This window comes from Dermacentor variabilis, chromosome 2, assembly GCF_050947875.1.
Source record: "Dermacentor variabilis isolate Ectoservices chromosome 2, ASM5094787v1, whole genome shotgun sequence".
NCBI classification, from domain to species: Eukaryota; Metazoa; Arthropoda; class Arachnida; order Ixodida; family Ixodidae; genus Dermacentor; species Dermacentor variabilis.
The window spans coordinates 87,798,647-87,815,909 of NC_134569.1; the positions used below are offsets into that span (position 1 = coordinate 87,798,647).

At 48.2% G+C, this 17,263-nt stretch overlaps 1 protein-coding gene across 1 annotated transcript in view; it reads right to left on the minus strand.

Annotated features, from left to right (window-relative positions):
• Positions 1-17,263, minus strand: part of LOC142570364 (neural cell adhesion molecule 1-like) — a 100,991-nt gene that overhangs the window by 13,266 nt on the left and 70,462 nt on the right. Inside the window, exons 5-8 of the mRNA XM_075678753.1 lie at positions 9,270-9,421; positions 5,656-5,800; positions 3,781-4,074; positions 2,151-2,438 (exon numbers count right to left, since the gene is read on the minus strand). Of these exons, the coding sequence (XP_075534868.1) occupies positions 2,151-2,438; positions 3,781-4,074; positions 5,656-5,800; positions 9,270-9,421 (879 nt within the window). The remainder of the gene's footprint in view (positions 1-2,150; positions 2,439-3,780; positions 4,075-5,655; positions 5,801-9,269; positions 9,422-17,263) is intronic.

Genomic DNA, 17,263 nt, shown 5'->3' on the forward strand with positions numbered 1-17,263 from the left:
TATTATTATTATTATTATTATTATTATTATTATTATTATTATTATTATTATTCCCAGCCTTCCTGTATAACAAAAGCAAGTTGGAGAACAAGGACCACCAACATCGACCATGATAGCCTTACTTTTGCCTGATGCAGTCGTTTCGTTCATTTCGTTCACTAACATTTAATAGACCCACATAATGACGGTGGCGTACACACCTTTGTTCTCCAATCTTCTTGTTTTTTACGATCGAGCTGATATTTGACGGCAACCTTTGATCCACAATTCCCAGGGACAGCGACAACCAGTTTCTCAAAGGGGCTACGAGAAATCGCGCCACATCGCTGGTGTCGTATTGCCTAATTGCCACTGGCCCCTCTGTCGACCAAATGCTTTGTCTTGTACAGGGACAACATATTGATAGAAAAGATGCATATGAAGTCAAGACGGTTAACCAGAGGCAGTTTTGCTTGCACGGGTGGAAGAGGGTAAGAACATTTGAAAAGAAAGAGCGGGAACCACATACGAAGCAAACCGTGTAGGATCACGCTCACTCTGACTTGTTGGTGCATGTTGTGCAAAACAGCGCGAAGACAAGATAGGCAAAAAATAGGCATTGTTTAAAGCATGGCGGCCTTGACATGTTTCCGATTCCACAATCACTTCCGACGTACACAGCCCGCAAACGCACAGCCTTTGAGATTTGTGTCTGTTAACCAAAAGGAGCCGTTGCCGGGGCGTGTGTTTGAACGCCACCTATAGGAAAGGCATCAACGCTTTGTCGGCGTCCTTGCGCCTGTGTGCCGTCTTAGCCTCCGCCCGCCCAACCACCGGTGCTTTTTGCAATAAACGACGTAAATTGTCCATTATCTTCCGGTACAATATAGCGGATGCAGCGATAAACAAAGAGGCAGACTCACAACTCCAGCTGACTTCTACGTAAAGCGAAGCATTCTTGGTGTCAATGGCTCATGAACCATGCGTGTTGTATAGGAAGTGTGGTTTTCGAGTTATAAATTTTAGCGTTAAAGAGAAGCAGCATGGTATATTAAGAAACGATTTTGTTTGCAGTAACTTATGGGCAGGCTGGATATTATACACACATATTTACGTGCAGCAAATCCTATCCATGTATACTGCATAATTTGTTTAAACTTTGAATAGCTGGCGTCCATAATGTCGTGTTGCACTTATGGTGTTTCTGATGATGCGTTGGTTTCTTCTAGCGCAAGTGCAAATCGAAACACGCCAAGCATTTCAACGCAATGGCTTGCTTGTGAGAACGGCCGCTCTACGCCGCTTGTCGATGCCTGCGTCCGCGGCGCAATGGTTTCGATATCACGCTTATGTTGCTAGAAAGCCTGTGTTCGAATTCTGCCGTCGGAGAATTTTTTTATTGCTTATTTATATATTTAGAACATCGTACTTTGTTGAAAATGATAAGTTTACAAAGTCGCAAAGCCGTTTGAAGCCAACACAACAAAGCTCAGACAAATCCATGTAATATCCATCATGTTTATGCTGACTGAATTCCCTGCGCGCAGCTGTCATAGACACTAGAGCCGCATTTTTCACTAGCAATTACTGCATGAAGCTCTATGATTGAAACAGTAAACTCGTAAACTACTTCGCAGCACCGTTCCCATATGGCGTCACCATCCCGTGAAGCACGTTCGGCCTTAGAGGTCAGATACGCACGAAAAAAAATTGATAATCACTTAGATATCCTTACGTGATTTGAAAGCGAAATCATTAGGACTTGTCTAACTTACCACCTTAAGTTGAAATTCGACCTTTTTCCACCTTGCACTGATTTGTATCAACCTTAATCCACTTTAATCCACCTTAGTCATCTTTATTCCCCTTTATATACCACCTTAATCCAAATTGAGGGGAAGGGGGGCCAGGTCCAACGCCATGGCTATTCACAGTGGGATTTCACAGGGCGAGCCGCAGCAGGTCCAGCGCCGGGGAACGTGACGTCATCACTTGGTCAAGTGGTTTTTCCGTACCATCGGATGATAACAACGGACGCCTGATTCTCCACTTCATAGGGTACGTAATGCTTTCGCATGAAAGGTGCATCGAACTCAGCAAGAAAGTTTCGCTTTAAAAGATTGTTTAGGGCCTGCAGCTGGACGGAGAGTGCAGGAGAGAAATTTACTGACCGATCGGGACGATCTGGAAGCGGCAAGGCTCCTTCTGCCGACCAATCTTGTTGGTGGCCCAGCACAGGAGCGTGCCGTAGTCGGATCTGTCCCGCGGCACGTAGGACGCCATGCTGTGGCTGCCCTCCGACACGAAGCTTTGAAGCTCGTGACTGCGTAGGGAGCCGTTGAAAGCCCACTGGAAGCTGACGGCCGATGGGTGTGCGTCTACGTCGCACGACACCTGCAGCATCTCGTGCGCTGCAGCCGGGTACACGGTGCGCTGGTAAAAGCTGCACACTGGCGAGTCTGTGAGAAGAGGGAGGGAACAAAACATATTAAACAATAAATCTGTAAGGTAAGCGTTAATCATACCGATAACAAAATGCGTGAGCGTATGAGAACCCTGGTGTTTAATCGTACGCGTGTCTGTGTACGCCTACATGAGACTGATTTTCTGGAGTTTCAGTACTGGTGAGGTAGGCGAGGTCTATTTGTTACCGACATATCAAACGCCCCATAGGCTGGTGCTAGTTCACGCAAATTCTCACTTTTCTTGATGAGTCTGTGTAAGTTAAAAGTATACTTATGGAGCGGGCCAGAGTAAGCTCCGTTAATTTTGTCAGCCTATGCTCATCAAGGCGCGTAGGCTGGCCGAGCAAACGCGGTCAGTTAGGTTGATTCATTTATTCAAATTTTAAACGTTGAAAAGCAACACCGGAGCTTACGCCATAGGTAAGAGCTACGGCACCATAACGCCATAGCCACTGAGAGAGTGTGGCGAGTGGTCCGGCGTACGAAAAGCGACTTGTGAGAGAGCACAATTACCGCCACATTTATTTTCCCACTAAGCCATTTACAACATGCACTGACATAGTGGTCAGGAAGACAACGTGGCTTAAAGAATACAGGCTCCGCTACAACGACACGTTGCACTTTGTATTATAAGACTATAATGAAGCACCGAGTTAATATCCCTGTTCTGGTTAACGTGAAGCCTTAAAGTATACTTAAATAGTATAGTCAAGCTTCACAAATGTGTATCTGTAATCATGCAGCATGCAGTGGCTGTTATCCTGCTAGACTGAAATCACTGGACAGTGGAAAGGAACGTATGAGATACATCATCCGTTTGCATTTCAGTACCTTTAGAGAGGGAGATCGTAAAGGCAAGGAGAGGAAAGGTATAGGGAGGTCAACCAGACAAGCGTACGGTTTACTACCCTACACTGTGGTTAAGGTAAGGGGTAAATAGAAAGAGGAAAAGAGAAAGACAGTACGCACTGAGTGTACGTGGCAGGATGCACAGGAGCATGACAAGCAGTTTCTCAAACCGGTGCACTTCAAGTAATGTACGAATAACTTTTTCTACCAGCGAAGGATGTGGCCACGGTCCGACTATCTCTGACTCAACGAACTGTCTCAAGTCCAGTCGGTTTAAATTTGTCCGGGGAAAGAGGCGTTGGACGTTGTAGCAAGGACAGATAGACAAGAGGTGCGTTCAAACCATACAACACCTTTACGCTTTTTCAATGAAAAGGTATGTCCCGCACTATAGGTCCCACACTATAAATAAATATAAGCGAAAGAAATCTGATCTCCAATGTGACATTGATACACGAAGAACATAGGAGAGATAGAAGTCACTTACACTGCACCCTCAGATGGAGCTCGTTGCTGACCGACTCGCCTTCGCTGTTGGCGGCCACGCAAGTGTAGCGCCCGGCGTTCAGGCGTTGGATAGCCTGGAAGACGAGCGACTGGTTGCTCGTGATCACCTTGGCCGCCGGGTTTGAGTGGACCTCGTGGCTGTCTTCGAAGCGCCACACGACTTCGCTCACACGCGGATTTGCGTCGATGCTGCACTCCAAATACACGTCTTGCCCCTCGAAGATCTCCTCGAGCCGCAGTCTCTTTCCCAGCTGAAGAGTCACAATAGGTTTGTCTGTGCCGTGCCGGAGAAAAAAGTGACTTAGTTACGTACATAACTCAATACCTCTGCGTGGCCACTCAAGATGCGACGTACCGACTCCCTGCTGTGTACTTGGTGCAATTAGGCAGGAGACAGGAGACATCGAACAATTTCTGTGGTCGCGTCCGAGCTACCGAGGTGAAAGGGACGCGGTAACTGAGAACTTAGAAAGAAGAGGCATCCCACATGCGTGTCTTCAACACCTGGCATTTCGGGAAAGATCTGCTGTAACTCTTCCGCGCTTATAGGTTCGCGCCTTTTTTTCACATTTCGAAGAGACACTGAACTGTTCCACAGATGGTGAACACCCCAGTGGCAATGAAAGAGACCCTCAGGCGGGGAAACTGCCAGCCTCGATCGCCAGGCTAAATCCGCCTGTAGCTACAACACACCAGCGGCTCCAGTACTCACGAATTAAAATGCGACAGTGGCGCAGTCGCAACAGCCGCACCAGTTGGGTGCGTAGCGAACCACACACCTGCTCACTAGTGACCGGAAGCACTAATCCTGCTCTCAAAAACGCTGTCACCCTCGTAGTATACCACGATGCAACAGCTTGATTCCACGAGTACCTGCGTGTACCCGCGGCCACACACTGCGGCTATCGCGTTTCATTCCGTGAACAGTACATGCGTACAAACTTAGACATCGGAAAATGAGAACACACAAACATTAAAGGTAGGACAAGCGCGCCCTCTCATTCTAGACCGTTTCTTTTCTGAGCTCTTCTTAAGTTTAAACTCTACCTGAATCAGCCCCACAGCATATGTTACTCAAGCGATTACACTCGCAAAAAAACATTGCCTTTCACACGCAAAAAAAATGAAGCATAGATTCGGCAACAAAACAAGCTTCTGTTCACAACGGAAAAAGTCGACTGCTTTGGTGGCATCGCTTAGACACTAACACTCGGGTATTCAAATTCCTCAAAAGCGTGGTGTAGAGATATACGGGAACAACACCGGAGCTTATAGTGTTCGCGTCATCTCCGGTAGACCTGTGCTAGATCGTAAGCTTGTTATTAACTTCTCTTGACTTCCCCCCTGAAAGTTGCACAAACGACGGGTAGTTAAAGGTATTGCATGGTGCGTGCCCTTTGTGGCAGAAATCTTGTGGCTAGAAGCTTCCTGAAAACGGTATCGCTCTGTGAAGGCACTATTCTTTCTCTGTTTGGTTTTCTAGTGCGGCAGTTGTTGAGAAAGTACTGCATGACTTTTCAATTGGATGATGATGACTTTTGGGAATGGCATGAGATGAAAAACAGAATTTAAAAAAAATAAATTATGGGGTTTTACGTTTCGAAACAACTTTCTGATTGTGAGTCACGCTTTAGTGGAGGACTCCGGAAATTTGGATCACCTGGGGTTCTTTAACGTGCACATAAATCTAATTACACGGGTGTTTTCGCAATTCGCGCCCATCGAAATGCGACCGCCGTGGCCGGGATTCGATCCCGCGACCTCGTGCTCAGCAGCCTAACACCATAGCAACTGAGCAACCACGGCGGGTAAAAAAAAACGTAATCGGGGATGTGCTTAGTAGAACTACACTTACAGTGCACGTCAAGGCTGTACGAGGCTTCGAGGAAACTTCCTGCAATGCCGGGGTTTTCGGCCACGCATCGGAGTCGCTTTCCGTTGTCCTCTCTTCTGGGTGTGTACGTGGCCACCGAGAAAACGCGGTGTCCAATGGGCATCACCTACGTGTTACACAATAACAAAATAGGGTTAGAACTTTGTGTACAGCACTTATGTGTGTATGAGAACACTGGAGCATTCTCATATCTAATTTCGGCGTAAATTCTTGTTTTAGGAAGAGATTTCGTTTGATATTTTTTATACTTGCATCATTTATGGCCCTAAAGTAAAGAAAGTTCATTAAACAAATGCGCTCTACACGAGTGAATTTTGAATGTAGTAAGTGAATGTTTCATTTGACAAAAAAGAAATGTCATACGATTTATCGAATCCCATATTGTGAGTGGGCCGACTACCTGAGGAAGTCGATTTGAGTCCGCGTTCGTAGACCTCTGTCGGTGTGCGAGCATACCATTTCAAGCAATCGCAAATAAACAGAAAACTTGCAAACCACTAATCATATATAGCTGCAATGCTAAATGTGAGGCTTTACTCGGTTAAGTAGTACGATCATTCAGCTTCTTGCATCGAATTATTGGATATATACTGAGTCAGGTCAACACAGCCCGAGTTCAGTCAAACACAGTGGCTGAGTGAACGGAGTGAGTGTGGGGGTGTAAGACCACACGAGGTTCGTAAATGATCGATACTCTGTAAATATCGAGTAGAAGTGAGCCTTGGCTCTTGCCAGCCCCTAATTCTTAGCAGATGACTTGTGCCTCATCGACGCTATGTTTGTAAGTAAACGTAGCTCAGGTTGTCTTCTGTTAGGTTGTTTTTGTCCCCCAGTTTTTGTAGGTCCTTACACTAAGTTAGTTGCAATTTCTCAAGTCTTCAAATTTCTCTACGGCGAAAACTGGGGTACCCCAGTCCATTCTATGTTGAAGCTGTACATGGTACTATTCCTCGGACTCCTACGTTACAGTCTACCAGTTTTGTCACATACATGCAAGATGAACACTCGCGCTTTGGAGAGCATAGAAGGTCATGCCCTACGCACGTGTTTCGGGCTGCCTCGGCGCACGTCAACAGCAGCAACAATTGCCATCCATATGACCCAGACACACGTAGCTGTCGACTCTCTCAGAGCGCACATTCGCCATCGGTCGAGGATCCTCGACCATCACTTGGCCTCCCTACCAGCCGAGAGACCTCGGACGACCTTTTCAAGAGTAATAGCGCTCATCAAGAAGTGCATACCGAAATCTTATACACCGGCGGCGAAGCCATCTTCACCGTGGAGACGCCCCTCTTTTGTATCGACTGTGGTTGGGCGTTGCTTTTACCAAAGCCAATGCGTTCCGCATAAGGATGGCCGAAACCACAATCTATGACCACTGCGACCATGAAGAATCGATTGGCCATATCTTGTGTGACTGCCCGCACTACAGTCCATAGAGCGAATCCCTTCGCCATGAACTCAATCAGGTGGATGGTCGACTACTATAGGAAGAAGGAATTCTACACCATCGACTGGACCTAACGTCACAGAAGAAGGCCGTAGAAGCGCTACGGCGCTTCTTACTATCTACCGGCCTTTCTTGATGTCTCTAACTAGAACGCCCTTCGTGTGTGTGTCTCTGTGTGTGCATTTTTTCAATCCTTCACTCTCTGGCCTCTTTATAACCCCTATATCCCGACCCCACTGTAGGGTAGCAAAGCTAACCTTCCTGCCTTTCCTCTTCATATCCCGCTATCTTCATCTCCCCTGTGGTGCTTGCGAGAACCTCAAGTGAATTTTGCTATTCCCGGAATCACAAAAGCCACTCAGTCATCGCCGGCTCTGAAGCATCTCCCGCTCCTATTACTGCACCAGACATATCATGACTGCATTCCTATATAAACCGACGGTTTGATCTCACCCACCCGCTCAACTGCCGCATTCGTCGTTCCCGCTAAGGAGCTAAGCAGGTTATAGTTAAATTCAAATGATCACACCTGACTACATCTACGTCGGCAGAACTTCCAGCTCTCCATGCTCCATGCCACGTTCCAGCTCCATGCCGCTATGACGTACGTCACCGAAGAGCCGGCAGAGAAATGGGTCGTATTTGGTGACTCTAAGGCAGCTCTTCACAGTATCAAATCTGCATCACATCACAAAACTTACTAATAGAAGATATCCGACAGCAGGGAAGTACAACATCATGCTCTGGAAACAGGGCACAACATAATCTTTCAGTGAATTCCTGCTCACTGTGGCGTCGTCGGCAACGACTTTGCTGACAGGGCTGCCTGGTCTGCCCACGAAGACGCTCAGACGCGTCCAATACCTTTGGTGACGTCGGACGCTGCCAGAGACCTTCGCCTGCTTGCATGCAAACAGTCACAAGATTTCTGGAGTTCAAGTGCCTTCAATTGCCGATCGCATAAGTTGGACCCCATGCTACGGCTACAACTGCCCTCTAGCCTTTCCCACGGCGAAACAACCGTGCTGTGCCGCTTGTGGCTAGGAGTGGCGTTCACGAATGCGATGCCCATACGATTGTATGGGAATTGCCGACAGCCGAATGTGCGACTCCTGTAGGTGCGAGGAGACCATCGAGCACCTATGGTGTACCTGCCCTCGCTATGACGTACAACGTTCCTCTCTGCGGAGAACTTTAAACCGACTGGACTTGAGACCGTTCTCCGAGTCAAAGATACTCGGTTGGTGGCCACAGCCGTCAATGGCACGAAATGCGATTCGTGCACTAGTACACTACTTGAAGTGCACCGGCTTAAGCGGCCGCTTACAGTGTCCCTGTGCATCCTCACACACGTGCTCAGTGGTCACTCTACCCTCTTTTCCTCTTTCTACTGCCCTTTCCCTCATCCCCAATGTAGGGTAGCAAACCGTGTGCTCGTCTGGTTGACCTTCCTTCCTTTCCTGTCCTTGGTCTCTCTCTTATCTGTCTCTTTTAAGAGCGAAGCTGTATATGGTTTGCGGATTCGTCCGTCCGTCCGTCTGTCGCCTGTACGCCGAAAACTCCTCCGGCGCAACCCCATGTGCATGCGCGAAAAAAGAAAAGAGCAAGACAGGCGCGCCGATTGGCTGCGCCAGTAGCGACGTCGTTGCTCCCCGTCGCAGCCAAACGCGCACGCAGCAGTTTCTCTCCGGCTCCGAAATGGAGAGGCCGCGCGCCATACGTACCCCTGAGGAGTAGGCAGCTTTCGTTCAGCAAAGCTGCGAGCAGAACCGGGAATGAGCTTGTCTGCGCCATGCCGATGCTGCAGCCCGGGCACAATAACAGGCTCGTGCAGCCGAGCGCAAGCAGCAACTGCGCACGGAGGATCCAGCAGCCTACCAAGCCATCGTTTAATGAACCGCCGGGATTGACCCAGTTACATGCACTGGCGCCGCACGTTTCAGCTTCGCTGGTTAGCCATCAGTACTGAGCGCGTGGGCGGTGATTTCTTTCTTTCTTTCCTTTGAGTAGGCATGATAAAATTTGTGAACGTTTGGCAGAGACTTCATAAGCCTCAATGGAAAGAAGCAGGAAGAGGGACGCAACGCTAGAACAGACACTATAGTGTAACACATAGACAGACCTTTACATTGTCGGCGGATATCTTGGCTTTCCCGCACCACCATGTGATCACAGGTGCAGGACGGGAGCCGGCAGCTTCACACTCGATTTCTGCTGGCAGGCCGGCTGCCAAAGGGCGCTGCTTGGAACGGATGCGCACCATGGATGGCTTCACTGCAACAAGACAAAGAGTGCGGAAAGCAGGCAGGAGGCAGTGACGCCACACTATACACCTCTGGCGCCAGGCTTTATTTAGCACTATGTTATTTTTTTCCCGACGAAACAATAGTTGGTTAACTATAGAATTAGCGGAGAGGCATTAAACAATTACGGCTATAGTAATAATCAAGTCCAATAGCCTCAGTTGCACTGGTCGCTCACATGACTGCTGATTCGATATATATATAGCCACGTTCTGTGGGTCTAAGGTTGATGTGGCCTGAGTCAACCATGGTGAAAATAGAATATTCTGAGTAGGGTTTTGAAGAGAAGCCATGGAAGCCAGACTTCACTGTCGGAAAACGGCTCAGAGCAAATGCGCGTTCGTGTAAAAAAAAAAAAGAGCAACGATGCGTCACGGAGAATAATTGTTCCCTGTGGGCTATGCAATGCAGCGCAGCCTGAACTATAATATGTCCTTAAATACGACTTGATGGCTCGCGACACATCTTGCACCGTGACGTCTCTCTTTGCTATTTAGGCGTCCTTAAAAACAATTTAGCTTCTCATGAATGAAAGGACTCTGGTACTTGAACGCAATTGGTTCTTCGCGAGACTATGCGTAGCAGTGAAAGCAAGTGTCCTGTTCACAAGTCGCGTTAATTTTGTTTGTACTAACATCATGTGAAAAATCAAGTATCTGAAACGATCATTGAACCTATATATTGAGTATAAAACACCGCGTGGGCGCACAGGTACGTTTTCAGCCTCACACACATGTTCGAGGTCAGATTTGCCGGACCTCGTGATGTGCTAGAAGAGTATGGCCACTGCAAGCTCTCCATCCGTCATATACGTACGATTATTTTAACGATTCTTTTCATATCCTATACGGCAACGAAGAGATGACAATCAAAGGGACAGACTGCCAGAGCAGGCCTATGCTAATTATCACTATCATTTCTGCAACAACAAATGATAACCCAGTCTGCTTAGCGCTGTCAAAAGCGGTTCTCTTTGCATGCAGCTTTGGGATAATCGAAAAACAGTTGGTTGGGTAACTAGTTCGAGAGAGAATAATAATATATCCGAAGCGGCCTTAGCAGCGCTCTGCCTTGCGATAACACCCACGTGGTTGATTATTTTATAGTTCTACTTGTAAAAAAAAAGCGGGCACTGACCACGGAATTAAAATTTTAATGAAAAAGAAAAAAAAACGTTTCGGCTTCCGCACAGAAGCCTCATTAACAAAACTTTTTTTCACCTCCATATGGCAGATAACTTATGTAGCCTGCTTGCTTTCGTGGTGATACAAGTGTGAGAGGGAACATATAGATTGAGAGAGAAAGTGCGACTTTGTTTTGTTGCTATCTTCTTGCATCTCTTTTTGTCTAGCACTTCTTGTGGATACACATGAAATGAAATTGAAAGAGTGTGTTATGAACAAGAGATTTCAATAAGGCTGAAAGGGTGTTTACAGAGCGTTATAGATAATGGAGAAGTTCACAGCTTTTCTCTCTTGCTTCTCATTTTTCTCTCTCTCATTTTCGTTTTTCTGAATGCAGCAAAGCTTTTCTGACGCATTTCGTTCATCCATAAATATAAGTTCAACGGAGTCACACACACGTCTCAAGAGCTAGTGTGATCCAACAAGCGCGAAGTTGCCACTACTTGTGCTTAGGATTTAGCAAACAACCGAATTCCAGAAAGTCTGAGCTGGGAGGTGTGCTATAGAGCTCAAATCAAACAATAGACAGGAATAAAAGAATCCACAGAACACGAGAAGCATGAACTACCAGGGAAATGGCATAATATTTCCATTTGCCATCATTGCAATGTGGTCATTACTTTGTCGTCATACGTGGGATCCGCATGTTCGAGCCCCCGGTAGTTTATCGTGAGCGAAGTGTTTCCCGGTCAAAATGCGTCCAAAGTGCCCACAAAGCGGCCGTGAGGCACATGGAGCATGTGAAAAGCACCTAGATTCCGTTGTGCAGAACGAATGCTGCGGGGAACCTCAACGGTCTACCTACTGGCGCCTATATGCCATGATCCATATGTGAAGTCACAACTTCTACCCGGTTTTACTCAACGCAAAACAACGTTAACATGCCGCCTGTGAATAAGCGCTTCTTTTACGACCGCCTACTTCGTCCTAATCGAAGTGAACGAAAGTGCAGATTGCAACACATCTGGCACAACGAAATCATGAAACACCTCCTATGTGACTGCCAATTATAGGAAGAGGCTTGCCCCACGGACAACTTTAGTGCACTTAGATGACATGTCTTCTGCACAGGAGAAGATCCTGGGACCATGGCCTCGTGAGAGTGCAGTGTACGTAGCCACAAAAGAGCTGAGGCGTTCATCAGCTTGTATGACTGCTTGCGATGAACTGAACGAATAATGAACGCTGCATTCGTGTTGTTTGAGGTGTGAACTTCTCTCCTCCTTCTCACCTTTAAGTCACCTCTAGCCCTTCCCCTGCGCAGGGTAACCAACCTGGCTCAGCCCTATCTGTCCCCTATCACTTCTTTCTGTCTCTCTCTCTTTCTCTTTTTTTGTCATAAAAATGGTCAGCATAGAGTTCCTCGCGAGCACCCATGAAAACTTCGCCTGAACTCATTCACAAAGCCGATGGGATTCGCTTTTGTTTTTCGCTCGCAACATCAGCCACTACAAAACCTTTTCGTCGTTTACTTTCATCCTCGAGCTATTTTCAAGGAAACTATGGGTAGAGAGAAAGAGAATGAAGAGGAAAGGCAGGGAGGTTAACCAGATATGAGTCTCCGGTTTGCTACCCTACACTGGGGATGGGGGATAGGGGTTAGAAAGATGACAGAGAGGAAAATGTTAAAAAAAATAAAGGTAAAAAAACACGCACACATGGAGGCACACACACAAAAGGCGTTCCAGTTAAAGTCGTTCACATAGGCCGGTAGATCGCAAAAAGCGCAATAGCGCTTGCACGGCCTTCTTCTGTGACGGTAGGTCCTTTCGATGTTGCAGAATTCTTTTTTCGAATAGCGCTTGGTCGTCCAGTTCGTCAAGTTCGTGGCGAAGGCATGCCCTCTGTGTACTGTACTGCGGGCTGGCACACAAAATATGGCCAATTGATTATTCATGGCCGCAGTGGTCACAGGTTGGGCTGTCGGTCATCCCTATGCGGAATGCATAGGCTTTAGTAAAGGCAACGCCCAACCAAAGTCGATATAAAAGCGTGGCGTCTCGACGGCGAAGCTGTGATGGCACTCGAAAACTTAGTGTTGGATCAAGTGAGTACAGTCGCGTGTTTCTTAAATGTGGCTCATTCCATTGCGACACGGTGCACTGCCGAGAAAGTAGGTGGAGCTTCCGTGCTGCGTCAGTTATAGAATGAGGAATTGGGACGTGGCGCTCCTCAGTATGGGCTGAGCGGGCAGCGTGATCCGCCCGTTCATTGCCGATAATCCCGCAGTGACTTGGAAGCCACTGAAAGGTTATCTCATGGCCTGCATCACTTATATGTTGCAATGTCTCTGTAATATGAAATATTAGTTGTTCGTGTGGTCCGCGTCGTAAAGGTGACAGTAGAGACTGCAGTGCCGCCTTCGAATCGCAGAATATTGTCCACTTATGTGGTGGTTCATCACCAATGTGATGAAGGGCAGTAACGAGCGCTGCGAGCTCTGCTGCCGTCGATGTTGTCGCGTGGGTCGTCTTAAATTTTATTGTTGTAGCTTTCGCCGGTATGACGACTGCCGCCGCGGAGCTACTTGGAAGGACAGATCCATCAGTGTAAATATGCGTAGAATCACGGTAGTTCTCGTACAAATGTAGTAGCGTGAGCTGTCTAAGGGCTGGCGATGATAGATCAGCTTTTTTCGAGATACCAGGTATTGTGAGGTTGATTTTTGGCCTAGCGAGGCACCATGGAGGAATCGAAGGTCTCGCAGCCGGGGTGAAACAAGCTGGCAATGATTCATCATATGCGGTTATCGTCCGGCTGAAAGATGTGTGTGGTCTGTCCGCTGTTAGGGAGTCCAAGTGGTGACGAGGAGTCCTGGTCAGATGCCTTATATGGGTCCTGAGTACTTCAATTTCAATGTGGGTCCTGACAAGGTGATCTCCAGCGATTGCTATCGTAGCCACTGTTGAGGCACTCTGAGGCAGGCCTAGACAGATCCTGAGCACCTGACCCTGAAGACTTTGTATTGTGCGTAGATTTGTTTTACCTGTGCTGTTTATTGCTGGCAAGCTGTATCGCATAAATCCTAGGAAAAGCACCCTGTACAGTTGCAACATCGCACTCGGCGACATTCCCCAGGTCTTGCCAGCGAAAAACTTGAGGAGGTGACAGATGCCTGTCAACCGTTTTTTCACGTATGAGACGTGTGGGCTCCATGACAAGTCCCTGTCGATTATGACACCTAGGAACTTGTACGATCGGACCCGTCGTATTATTTGGCCATTTATTATTACATTGTAGTTGGCCATGGATTTGCGCGTAAATGGCACTAGCGCGCATTTCTCTGAGGAAATTTCCAGGCCTCGATTACGGAGGCAGAGAACAGTTTGTGTGGCGGCTCGCTGAATTCTCGCTCGCAACTGTAGGCGTGTTACTGCAGACGTCCATATGCAGATGTCATCCGCGTACATTGATAGCCTGACTGTAGTTGGCACGTGCTCAAGGAGAGCAATTAGTGTTAGATTAAATAACACAGGGCTAAGTACACCGCCCTGGGAGACGCCGCGGTAGCTATAATGTAGGCAAGTATGGCCTTCTTCGGTGCTTACAGAAAAGGATCGCATGGATAAATAGCTCCATATCCATTTAAACATCCGACCACCCACTCCAACCTCTGCGAGAGCAGAGAGGATGGCTTCATGCGTAACGTTGTCATACGCCCCTTTAACGTCGAGGAATAAAGACGCGCAGAGACGCTTACGGCATTTCTCATGTTGAATGTAGGTGACCAGGTCGACGACGTTATCGATCGATGATCGACCGCGTCGGAAGCCCGCCATGGCATCTGGGTAGGCGTTGTGGAACTCCAAGTACCACTCCAGGCGTCCTAGGACCATCCTCTCCATTACTTTGCCCACACAGCTCGCCAACGCGATCGGGCGATATGATGAGAGTTCCAACGGCGACTTCCCAGGCTTCCGCAGTGGAACAAGGCGACTTGTCTTCCAGGTTGTTGGTAGTGTGCCATCTCTCCAAGATTCATTGTACACCTCAAGGAGAACTCCTCTCGTTCGCTCCCCCAGGTGACACAGAGCTCGGTAGGAAATTCCGTCAGGTCCTGGCGCTGATGTGCGGCTACACAAAGCTAATGCTGCCTTAAGTTCGTGGATTGAGAATAGTAGATCCATCCGGTGATCACGTGGTGGCGGACAGCTACTCGAAGGCGATGGAATGTTGGTAGCTGTCAGTTGGCCGGATAATCTGGCGCAGAAATCCTCTGCCACGTCAATCTCCGATCTCTTTTGAGAGAGGGCAAGCGCCTTGAATGGGAATCGCTGTACGGGGAGTGTCCGGAGGCCACGCACCGTTCTCCACAGTTGCGATAAAGGCTTGCGTGGATCTAGCGACTCACAGAAGGCAGTCCAACGTTGCGATTCGAGCTTGTCTAACCGACGCTGTATCTTCTTTTGCGTGCGCCTGGTGGTCCGTAAATCGTCCATTGCTTTCGTACGTCGGTATCTTCGTTCAGCACGTCGTCGGATTGCTCGAAGTCGTTCTAGTTCCACATCAAATTCGTTCAGTTTCGAAGAGCACGTGAGAGTACGCATAGTGACTTGCACCGCGCTCTTGATTGCCTCTTCCGCGTCGAAAGATGGATTGGCGTCGCAGTGTTCTTCCATAATAGACTGAAATTTAGGCCAGTCCACTCTTTGGATCGTATCCCGTATTTTGGAAGGGGACAATCCTCTGATCTTGATGTACGTGGGGATATGGTCGCTTCCGTGCGTCTCTATGTCCGCAAACCACCCTGTACGTCTGACAAGGCTTCGTGAGACGAAAGCCAAGTCAAGACAGCTGCTGTAGGTGGAGCCACGTAAGAAGGTAGGACTTCCATCATTCAGCAGCCAAAGTTCATTACTGGAGGCGAAAGATACCAGAGCTCTGCCTCGTGCGTTGATCATCGGACTTCCCCAGAGAGTTGAAATCTCCAATGATGACCCAGGGATTGGAGGTTGAGGAAAGGATGTCGTGTAGTCTTGTGCAATCAAATCGACTTGACGGAGATAGGTAGGCGCCCACAAAAGTAAAGGCCAAATTCTCTTTCCTTACGTTTAGGCATATATATTGATTATTGTCATTAGGTGGTACAGGCTGATGAGTGTAGGTGAGGTCACGGCGAATACACACCAAAACCTTACTGTTTTCATAAACAGTGGACGACATAAATAATTCATAGCCAGAAAGCCTGATTGTGTTCGATAAGTTCGGCTCGCAAATGACGATAATGGGAAACATATTGGCGTACACGAAGCGACGGAAATCTGAAAGGCGCGCTCTGAGTCCGCGCGCATTCCACTGAAAAATGGCTGCTTGTCGGACCTCTTCCCTAAAAGACCGTGGCTGTGGAGCCATGATCTACTCAAGGGTTGCAAGCACCAGACTCAGAGCGTCCAGTACTTGAAGCGCACTTCTGGCAGACGCTGTGTGCATGTTGCTTAGCAACACACGAATGGCATTCATTAAAGGCCTAATAAGTGCTATCACTTGCTCATCTGTATTCCGCGACTCCTCGGATACAGTACCTTGCTGTTCTGGGGGCGGCTTCTTCTGCGACTCTTCTGGCGGTCGTGTACGTGGAAGTGGCGGCCATTCCTCTGTGGGGAGAGATGTGGCAGTTTTCTCCCTTCCAACATTTGTGCTCGGAGGGCTGGAAACTTCCGCTGATGATGCTGATTGACGAGTTGACTGTTCCTGAAAGCTTGATGTTTTCCGTCGTGAAGACCTTCGACGGTGACGCCGTTTTCGCCGTACTTTCACAGCAGCCTCTTTGTGGGTAGAGTTGTCTCTCACCATTTGTTTAAGAATGGTAATCTCTTTCTTGATCTGGGGACAGTCCTTGGAAGAGGCGCAGTGATCACCCTGACAGTTAGGACACGTCAACGTGATTGCGCTGCAGTTGTCTTCTGAGTGGGGTTCGGCACATCGAGGGCACACGGCCGAATTTCTGCAGACACCCTTCACATGGCCCATCTTCTGACAATTGAAGCATTGCATTGGTCTTGGAATAAACGGTCGAACCTGGTGGCGAAAGTGGCCGACCTTCACGTAGGGTGGAAGGCAGTCGCCTTGGAACGTTATCCTCACACAACGTGTGTTGCCGAGGCGACAAACATGCACAATGACGTTGCGTTCACTTGCTGGTTTTATAAGTACTGGGAGGTCTGCATTAGGAATTTCATTGTCAATGTCGTAGATGACTCCTGTTATTGTGGCACCATTCGTTGGCATGATGGATCGGACCTTGATGTTTCCCAGCTGCGTTACATGTTGTAGTATGGTCAGCGCGCTCGGGTTCATCACAACGATTGCCAGGATGTTTCGCCTAGTGTTTATCCTGACATCCTTGATCTCGTTTGGCACAGTGTTTTCGAGATACACGGAGAGTGCTTGCCTGTTGAGGACGCGCAGGTTGTCGGTAGCGTTCTGTGGCACAAACAGGATGGAGTGAGGCCATCGTTGAGGCGCTGTTTTCACAGTGTTCGAGCTAGACGCCGAAGATGAGTTGATAATTCTTCGTTTGGCCTTGCGGTACTGGACTAGTCGAAAGCCGTCTTCCGAGGACTCGTCACCTGAAGCGGAGTACAGCTCTGTGTCCTCGCTACCACTCGATGTATTTCCTCGCTTCCTCG